Below are 11,209 nucleotides of genomic sequence, written 5' to 3' on the forward strand. Positions count from 1 at the left end.
CTGGCCTCTCACTGCTGTTGCCTCTCCCGTTGCGGAGCACAGGCTCCGGACGCGCAGGCTCGGCGGCTATGGCTCACGGGCCCAGCCGCTCCAAGGCATGTGGGATCTTCCCGGACCGGGACGCGAACCCATGTCTCCTGCATCGGCAGGCGGACTCTCAACCACTGCGCCACCAGGGAAGACCAATATAGTATACTATTTTTAGACTCTCTCTGCCCCAAATCGTATAGGTTATAGGATTTTTCATTCTTTTACGACATAATTGCTTTCAAGTTTTTTACCTTTGGCAATTTCCAAAATGCATAGAATTCCCCCTCAAAGAGAGATAATTTGCCATTGTTTTAAAGAAGTTCGTTACCACTATTCAAGTCAATTTCAAGAGACGAATTCTAAGAATGTTTATGTAGTGGCGGTTATAGTTAGAATAAGTAAATGACCTTTAAAATACCTGTTTAGGTTGGATAATTTAAGAAGCAGAGGTACTATTAAAATTCCGTCACACTGCTTTATAGATATACTTAATCGATGGAAGGCATTGCAAGGAGCACCCAGTGTTATGGGTGGTGGTGACACCACTTCTTGGGCTATAATAGAGTTCTGATGCCATCTCAGGCAACAAGGAGGAAGACAGTCTGTACAGAATCACCACCTTCTGTGGGTATTTCAGGGAGCAAGCCGAATGAGAAACTTGAAACCTCACGTCTTTCAAATCAACCGCTGCCTGCTCTTGAAATCTCACTGTGCCTGGGCACAACGACTGCTCTGGAAACTACAGCTTGAGATTCCTTAGAAGTGCCTGTCATGTTCCTCCTCCCTCCTCCATTGCCCTCTGCTCTACGAATGTGAGCGGTGGGGATGTTCTCTGCTTGCCCAGCAGCTGTCAAGACCATACCTGGCTCCTGAACAACGGCCAAGAGACCTGCAGTGAACCTACCAGCTGCCAGCCGGCCAGCTGTGAGCCCAGCAACTGTGAAACTTCCAGCTGCCCTTCCTCTGGTTGCTATGTGCCCAGACCCTGCCAAGCCACCAGTTTTCTTCCTGCTTCTTCTTGCATCTCTGGATCCTGCTTCCCAGTATGCTATAGACCTCTGAGCTATGTGTCTAGCAGCTGCCAACCCCTGAGACTCCTCACTTATGGATGCCGCCCCTTGGGTTATTTGCCTGGTGGTCCTCATACCCACAGCATTACCCACTGTAATGCTTTTCTCCCTTGATCCACTGAAATTTTCTTTTCATACATTTACCCTTTCTATTATCGCCGTCATCACTCAAGTTGGGTTGTGTTCCCCTTTGGTGAATACATACGTTTCTTACCGCCATCTTGACTCTTATCTCTAGTGTCTTCTCTTTAGCTTGAATACTGTGTTTAGAGTTAATACTCCTAAAATTAATTTCATCATATGACTCTTACTCAAAAATGTCAATAACTCTCTTTTGCCCACAGAGAATTATCCAAACACTTGATTTTCCCTCCTCTACTTCCCAATAGAAACTCTCTATATTTGCTTCATGTCTCCAATTACTCCACATTTGCCCTCATTTCATATCATCTTCTTGTTCACCCTACCCTTCCTCTCCTTTGGGATAATTCTTTTGGCATTGTGTCCAACAGTCTCAGACCTCTGCATCCTCTCTTCAGTGGATGCCAGCCTCTGACACATGTGTTTAGTACTTGCCATCCATCTTGCTCTGCCTGGGGAGGCCTGTAACTTCCTTATTCCAGCTAATAATCACGCTGAAGATCCAAGACAAAAATTTAAACTCCATGGACTTTTGCTTCTTCTTTCCTAGTACATAGTGACTGCTTTTTCTTGATTTTCCTGTGCCTGATCTAATGAAAGCTGTTCCTTTCACATTTTTATCTTTTTTTTCATCTCTCCTTGCCATAAAATTATTTGGTTTAGAATGCTATTCAATGTCACTTAGGTGTGGGAAGAATTTATTTGGTTTGGGTTGTAATAAAAGAGTTTAAGTCAGAACTAAGAATCTGGTTCTTCAGTTTGTCTTTCATTATTTTATTTTAACACACACATGGCAACCTCAACTCCCTGCAGAAGTAACTAGGACATGGTACACTCAACCATATGTTTTTATCTCACAGTAGGGGAATAGCTTGATGGTTTATTCCTCAAGCTGATTTATAGATCTCTGATATCTCTGATCCTACATACTTAAGAGACCCAAAAAGTCCTTGGTGGAAGTTATATTGAAAAGGTAAGATTAGGAATGATTTCCTTATCTTTCTCTTCCAGTGAACATACTTTGACCAGAATGTCCTTTCTGAATCATATTTCACTCTTGCTTGTCTTTGATGGCTTCTTATGATCTATTCCTATAAAATGAAAATACAGACCCCTTATCATGACATCTGGTTTTTTTTTTCTTCATTGTCTTTCTCCCTCCCACTTCTTTGGCTTCATCTTCTCAGTATTGCAAATTCTAAGTTCCTATGATTCTACTTACGTGTAGTTCCCTAAACATGCTGCTTCTTATAAGCATCCACACTTTTGCATGTCATCATCAAGACCAGGATGAACTTCTGATCTATCTACCCTGAAGACTCATAGTCACTTTTAAAAACACAGCCCAACTTTATGAAACAGTTAATTTACTCAGTAAAAGTTTTATTACTTACTTACTACATCCCAAGCCATCCTGTGCCAGGCACAAGAGATACACAGGTGCATAAGACAAACTTGAACTCTCTCAGTATTTACCAGAAGTCACATACTATGGGACATATCTGTATTAAAGGTACAATTTTTTCCTCATTCAACATAAAATGTGTAGGGGTATGTATTTCAAAAAATAAAGTAAGGAACTTCCCTTGTGGTCGAGTGGTTAAGACTTCGTGCTTCCAATGCAGGGGGTGCAGGTTCAATCCCTGGTCAGGGAACTAAGATCCTGCATGCCGTGGGGCATAGCCAAAAATAAATAAATAAACAAACAAAACCAAAAAAAGTGCTGCTTTATCAGCAAACAGAATTTTGATAAATAAAATAAAACTAAAGTGTAAAGGCATGAATGTTCACCTTTTTGAGGAACTGTAATGTTTAGAAACTTTGTCAGTGTGCAAGAAAGACAATGTTCTCTAGATGTTAACTAGTGGTTGTTCCCTTTAGAGAAGGCATGTACCTCTGGTTCTCAGAACCCATCTCTCCTTATGGATCTTCTGACATGGAAGCTGAATGTTGGTTTCTCTTATCACTATGTTCATACTACTGTTTCAAAACCCAATTTAGTTCATTATTTTGCCTTACTTGCCTGGCTCTCCTAGATATTTTGAGTTTGTGACATCTGTACCCTTTATTTTTCGAAGCTTTTCCCAGACCCTCTCCTTGCCCCTTACGCTAATGAGTAAATCACACCTTGACTTAGCTTTCCTTTTATCTCAGACATATTTCTATGGCTGATCTTGTTGGACTGATTATTTTTTAAAATAATTTTAAATGAGATTTTAGTTGAAATGTGATATACATATGAATTTGTACACAAATCGTTACTTCACAGATGTAGCCTTTATTCTGACCTCTAACCCATATATTAGTTTTGCCTGTTTTTGAACTTTAAAATGAAATTATATAGTATCTACCAATTTGTCTTGGGATTCTTCATTAAATATTGTGTTTGTGTGATTCTTGCACGCTATTAAACATACCAGTAGTCTGTTTATTTTCCTTTATGTATAATATTCAAGGTACCAAAACACCAAAAGGTATTTATTCATTCTGCCGTTGCTGGTCAGAAAGGCTGTTTCAAGCTTGGATCTGTTAGAAATAATGTATAAAATACTCTTTTATTCTTGTACATATCTTTTGATATACAAATGGAGACATTTCTATTGGGTAATATATTTAGGAGTAAAGTTGACAAATTGTATGAAACGTGCCTGCTCAGCTTTATTTTATCCCATGACAAAGTTATGCCTTTTAGCTATACCAATATTGATTTCTACTCTCAAAAGCGTAAGAATTCCAGTTGCTTTACATCCTCATCCATATTTATAATTGTTAGTTCTTTTAAGCTTAGCCATTCTAGTGAGTATGTAGTTATAACCAATATTGGTTTTATTTTGAATTTCTCTGTTGATTCATCAGGTTGAGAACATTTTTAAAATGTGTCTGGCCATTTGAATATTATTTGTGTGTATGTGTGTGTATGTGTGTGTGTGTGTAGTAGATACTCAGGTCCTTAGCTCATGGTTTTAGTTGGTTGTCTGTTTTTAGGATGCTAAGAGTCTTTTATGTAGTCCATATATTAGGTCTTTGTTGGAGATATATATATTTAATATCTTCTCCCATATCACTGCCTGCCTTTTCACTTAATCATGCCTTTAGACTGGTACAAATTCCTTACTTTAAGTTAATCCAATTTATCAATCTTTTATTTATGGTTAGTACTTTTTTGTCCTTATTAAGAAAATTAATGAAGATACTACATGATAACTTTAGAAAATGTTTTTTGTTTTCCTTTCAACATTTAAATATACCATCAATGTGAAATTCATGTGTGTTTGTGTGTGTGTGTTTGTGTGTGTGTGTGTGTGTGTGTGTGTGTCCTAGGGGCCAAAATTGCAGTTGATCCAGCACCATCTCCTAAAAATGTGCTCTATTTTCTACTGCAGTTCAATGCCCTTGGTACATAAATCAAGTATCTATATATGGATGTGTCAATATCTAGACTCTTCATTCTGTTCTATTCACTATTTGTCTATTCTTACATCAATGTCATGCTTAATTTTTCATTTCATTTGTATTTCTGAACTCTTCTCCAGAATTTGAGCTCCTTGAAGGTTCCTTTTGGTCAATATATGACTAGACTTTCTGTGAAGGTTTGTGGATCTGAGTTTAAATAAATTATATTTTGGGTCAGATGGTAGTGAAATCTAGGGAAAGTGGTACTTAGATTTAGGATAGTACTGATGAGAAATTCTACATGTTGTATTTTTTTTTCCATTTGGAGGTTTATTCTGTGTGGGTGGAGACAAATATTCACTTCTCATCTCCCCATAGTTCAAAATTCTAAGAGCTGGATAATTAAGGGAAATTTTACATCCAATATTCCATGACTAGATAGGACTTGCTGATAGTTATACATTAGCCCACATGTGATAATTTTGTGTTGCCAGCTGTGGGTCATGTTTCTTATTTAATTAATTTAATTACTTTAATATCTGGCAAGGTAGTGATAATTGTTCCTAATTTAGCCAAGATCATACAGATTGTAAATTACTGATCTGAGATTTATTTCCAAGTTTTCTTAAAGCATATGTTTCTCTAGTAAACTACATTGTGATTACAGAACAAAATTTTGTTTACCTTAGCCAACTAATTCCAGATCAATATATTGATATTAACTGATATTTATTGACTTATAGCTTCATAGATATATTTCCACTGGCTAAAATAAGTGGAGGATAGGTATTTAAGCTCTGTTTTCCTCAAAAAATTAAAAATCCTTTATTAATATTTAAGCACCAATGTGTTGATTGTGATTAACCCTCTGGGTATAATTGTCTTTAAACTGGATATCAGAGGACTGCCTTCCTTCTGTCAGGCCATAAACTCAAGTAATATATTGTCCTTCTTTAATGAACTCCAATCAAGAGAGCACTCCATCATAACCAATCATGAAGCATTGTCCCTGGAGTTCAAAATCAGACAGAATCATCTTTTCCTTATCTTGCCTAAGATAGACTGAAGAAAATTAAATATTTACACTTGAATGATAATTAGGTTAGGCTTTAAAGGAGCACACATAAGGAAAAAAATGTAGGGTTAGTCTAGCAGATTGTTCAGATATTTTGAGCTGAGATTTTGGAATCTGAGTTTTTACTCAAAGCTTAATTCTGAATAATCACTTCTCAATATATAGAGTAGTTTCTTTCTTCTCCACTGGAACATTTTCTAAAAATTAGAGAAGGTGAAGCCATTGGGGGTGACTTTGTTTTTTTTTTTTTACATCTTTATCGGAGTATAATTGCTTTACAATGATGTGTTGGTTTCTGCTTTATAACAAAGTGACTCAGTTATACATATACATATATTCCCATATCTCTTCCCTCTTGTGTCTCCCTCCCTGCCACCCTCCCTATCCCACCCCTCCAGGTGGTCACAAAGTACCGAGCTGATCTCCCTCTGCTATGCGGCTGCTTCCCACTATCTACCTTACGTTTGGTAGTGTATATATGTCCATGCCTCTCTCTCGCTTTGTCACAGCTTACCCTTCCCCCCCCATATCTTCAAGTCCATTCTCTACTGGGTCTGTGTCTTTATTCCTGTCTTATCCCAAGGTTCTTCATGACAGTTTTTTTTCTTAAATTCCATATATATGTGTTAGCATATGGTATTTGTCTTTCTCTTTCTGACTTACTTCACTCTGTATGACAGACTCTATTTCCATCCACCTCATTACAAATAGCTCAATTTTGTTTATTTTTATGGCTGAGTAATATTCCATTGTATATATGTGCCACATCTTCTTTATCCATTCATCCAATGATGGACACTTAGGCTTCTTCCATCTCCCGGCTACTGTAAATAGAGCTGCAATGAGCATTTTCGTACATGACTCTTTTTGAATTATGGTTTTCTCAGGGTATATGCCCAGGAGTGGGATTGCTGGTCATATGGTAGTTCTATTTGTAGTTTTTTAAGGAACCTCCATACTGTTCTCCATAGTGGCTGTACCAATTCACATTCCCACCAGCAGTGCAAGAGTGTTCCCTTTTCTCCACACCCTCTCCAGCATTTATTGTTTCTAGATTTTTTGATGATGACCATTCTGATTGGTGTGAGATGATATCTCATTGTAGTTTTGATTTGCATTTCTCTAATGATTAATGATGTTGAGCATTCTTTCATGTGTTTGTTGGCAGTCTGTATATCTTCTTTGGATAAATGTCTATTTAAGTCTTCTGCCCATTTTTGGATTGGGTTGTTTGTTTTTTTGTTATTGAGCTGTATGGGGGTGACTCTTAAGGAATGTATGGACTTCCAGTTTCAGCTCCAACATGTAAAGAGCTTAGAAGTCATCACTTCTGTCTAAAACAAGAAAAAGTTGAAAAACTTGAAAATCAGTGAGTTTTCCTGAAACCATCAGAGAGCTGAAGGAAATTGTATACGTCAGAAGCTCAGCTCCTCATAAAGAAAGGATGAACAGTGGAGAAATAATCTCTTTAATTTTCCTTATTCTTAATTGATCCAAAAGAAATGTACACAGTAGCATGACTACTTAATCATTGTTCCCTCCATCATTTAAATTATTAAACCAGTCTCTTGCTTTGTTTTTTTAATATATAGTCCCTGAAATGATTGAAAAAATCTATTTAAATAAAATAACTGTTTCAGATTTACAACTCAGTATTTCAGTGTATCATTTTGATTAATAAATTTGCATCATTTGAAATTATTTCAGTGTGCATAATCGTTCAGTAAGTAATAAGGAATTTCTATTACATGCCAACTTCTGTAAAGGGTGATGGAGATGCAGTGATAAACAACAAGACAGATACTACCCCTTCCTTTATGGAGGTTACACATTATCTGGGGGAGTAACAGAAAATAAGAGTAAACACTGATAAAGATATGATACTATTAGAGTGTATAAGGTAGGATAAAGGGAGTGAAATGGTATTATAAATGGGGGGGTCAGCTACTTTCAGCAAGGTCAGAAGCATTTTGTCTTGTAAAGAATGACACATGCATTGTAACTAGAAGGCTTAAGAGAGCATCCCATGATAAACTGAAGCAAGTGCGTTCTAGGCAAGGAGAACAAGATCAAAAGCACAAACTTGGAGAGTATTCAGAACAGGAGGCTGGTGTGAATGGAGGGTAGTGAGTGATTTGAGAGTAGTACCAGAATTGACCAATATATTCAATGTATTAGACACTTATGCCAACAACAGGGCCATCAAATCTCTCAGGTATGTTTAAAATGTATTTAACAAGCTTTCGTTGTTTTCCAAAAACAGAGTAAACACAGGCAGATGGGCATCTAATTAGAGATGAATATTTCATCTATACTTATCATGAATCATAGCATCTTGCTGAGACAGTAAGACTCAAAGTTCTTCATATTACATAAGAAAGACTGATTCTCTCACAAGATGATCTTTTTTTAAAATTAATTTTTATTGGAGTATAGTTGATTTACCATGTTGTATTAGTTTCTGCTGTACAGCAAAGTGCATCAGTTATACATGTACATATATCCTCTTTTTTTAGATTATTTTCCCATACAGGTCATTACAGAGTATTGAGTAGAGTTCCCTGTGCTATATAGTAGGTCCTTATTAGTTATCTATTTTATATATAGTAGTGTGTATATGTCAATCCCAATCTCCCAGTTTATCCCTCCCCTTTTCCCCCTTGGTAGCCATAAGTTTGTTTTCTACATCTGTGACTCTATTTCCATTTTGTAAATAAGTTTGTTTGTACCATTTTTTTTAGATTCCACATATAAGTAACATATATTTGTCTTTCTCTGTCTGACTTACTTCACTCAGTATGACAATCTCAAGGTCCATCCATGTTGCTGCAAATGGCATTATTTCGTTCTTTTTTATGACTAAGTAATATTCCATTGTATATATGTACCACATCTTCTTTATCCATTCATCTCTCAATGGACATTTAGGTTGCTTCCATGTCCAGGAAGACAATCTTTAAAAATAATTTGCAACCATAAATATTAGTATTTGTTAATCAGTCATTAATCTAATGTTTCATTGGAGTAACTCTAGCTTTGACCTAAGATTTTGTAGGGTACACACCACTGAGGAGGAGAAGTAGGAAGTCCAGTAAGAAATTTTGCTTTGTGAAATGTCAGCAGCCATGCAGGGATAAGCAACAGTACTGTCCTCTAGATGTTTTAACATCATCTATTACTTCTATTCATGCATGTGTTTCACCAGATGAATAAAAATAGAACAGCGGAATTTGAACTTTCAGATAGCTCCTTTGTAGCTATTATGTGACAGAGAATATATAACGTGTGTAACTCTCGAACCAATAGAAACAAGAAGCATAGCAAATTTGAGATTATAGTACAAGATATGGAAGTGCCCTTCCTAGTCAAGTAAGGAAATGTAGTTATTTTTCCCTTGCAATGTCCAATATTTTCCAAATTTGGCTATGGTGGTTATTGACCTTCCATAGAAAGCTACTTAACCAATATCTTAACAAAGCCCTTGCTCATCTTTTGAAGGTTAACGAATCACAAAAAGTATATACTGAGATGTGAAAGTAACCGTAATTATAAGCTTCAAAACAAATATTTAAAAGAAAACATTCTTAATTCTGTAACTTTTCTGATGACGCTTAAATATTTGCTTGACATTTTTCAAGGTCTAAGGACTTTTCTTCTCTCAAATTATTTGGATATTTCTGCTCCTTTTTACTGTGTGCATTACTTTTTTGTATAGAAAATTGCTCAGCATATTTTAATGCACTCTTTTGTCATTTCTTATGTCATTATTGCTAATACGTTCACCATGATCATTTTTCTACTTTTGGATGTGTATATAGATTCTCAAATTTTGGGTTGTACATTGAGAGGAAAGCAGGTTATTCTACCTCCTACTTATCTAGCTTGTGCTGGGAAATATCTAAAAATGAAAACTAAAGATCTACTTACAAAATACATGAGGTTATTGGTACTCTGAAGTATCTAGCAATGGCCTTTTAAAATAAGATTAATTAAGAAAAATCCTGTGGATGGTGAAAGCATCCATGTCCTATGCATACTCTAACATTTTCATATTGTGGAAAATAGTGACATTTTCCAAGAGGGTGAGTGCCCTTTGCGTGACATCTGGGCCTCCAGGATATCATGAGAAGACAGTTTACTGCCCACAAGGAGCCTACATAATGTGTCACATGTAAAACATGCTGCTAGTGAGAGCTGTAGGATGAACTTACATAAAATCTTTCAAGTTCATATTCCGGCAAGGGTGGATGAAGAACAGCACTTCTGTATAGACAGCAGAGTGTCAAACATGTCACTTTGATAAAGGTCCCTCACTTGACTCCAGAGAAGCAATGCTGCAAATTGGACATTCGGTATGTAGATCTGTCAATCAGATGCTAGAATTTTTCAGTATTAGAAAAGTAATCCAAACAAATTTTATATAGTAATTTAAGCTAATCTTAGGATCATTAAACTCTGTGGTCCCTCAAAAAATTTAATCTTAACTCAGAAAATTTCTTAAAGTCCTATGTAAATTCATCTAAATGTGAATTTAATAATAAACACCATATCATTATTTAATGCCTTATTGCAGGATATACGATAGCGCCAAGCATTTAAAAATTTACCTGTGAACGAATGCAATATTGAACACATGATGTTTTGCTTTCTTAATTACAGCCATGCTGACCAGTTCTATCACAATGTGTATGTCAAATTACTTAGCAAAACGTAACATATTTTTTGAACAGAAACTGTTACATTCAAATGATCCTATGAAATAGGCCCACATGAAAATTTAAAGCAATAGAAAATTAAATTATAGAAGCTCATACTTCCATATGCACACATCTCAGTTATCATTTTTTCAACTTTAATCAGCTCATTTTTAGACATGAACCTATAAAGTTTCTTAACTCACAGTGAGTACTGGATCACAAGTGTCTTAGCTTTGTATTTCCTCTACAATTGTCTTATATTCTCATCTAAAATCCAGACACTTAACTATTCTCTGGAAAAAAAATCTCAAAATAATATATTTTATTCTTTGAATATTTGCATCTTTTGGCAATTATTTAGAAATTAAAGGAAGAGTTATAAGGATTGCACTATAGGATGTATTTAGTGAGCAGAATCGACCATAGACTAGGATTTCTTCTGAATTCAAACCAGAGCTTTATTGAAAACTGTTAAAATCCTTTTATTTCTATGACAAAGAAATTGAGTTTACTTAATAAGGCATCTTGCATTGAACCTTCAGAGGAACAATTTAGCTTTATCTAGGCACTTAAGGTCAATGGTTTCAGAGGCAAATTGACAGGACACAAAAACATATTTTGCTGCTTCTCTACCTTTCTATTTTTTTTTAATTCCATATGTGAGTACAAACCACCTTTGTTTCCGAATATAAACAAACCATTGTCAGATCTAACTACACAGTAGAAAAGAAAGCCTACACAAAGAAATATTATGTGGCTCACACATAACACATTTCCTGTTCCTGTTTGTGTTAACAGCAGTT

General features: G+C 35.9%; 1 protein-coding gene across 1 annotated transcript; it reads left to right on the plus strand.

Annotated features, from left to right (window-relative positions):
- Positions 1-737: 737 nt before the first annotated feature.
- On the plus strand, positions 738-1,214 carry LOC132424332 (keratin-associated protein 26-1-like; the record flags this gene model as incomplete). The annotated part of the gene is made up of 1 exon (XM_060010105.2): positions 738-1,214. A coding segment is annotated over one exon (477 nt), but the record flags the coding sequence as incomplete, so codon positions are not given.
- Between the last annotated feature and the right edge of the window lie 9,995 nt (positions 1,215-11,209).

This window comes from Delphinus delphis, chromosome 4 (assembly GCF_949987515.2).
Source record: "Delphinus delphis chromosome 4, mDelDel1.2, whole genome shotgun sequence".
Taxonomy (NCBI): domain Eukaryota; kingdom Metazoa; phylum Chordata; class Mammalia; order Artiodactyla; family Delphinidae; genus Delphinus; species Delphinus delphis.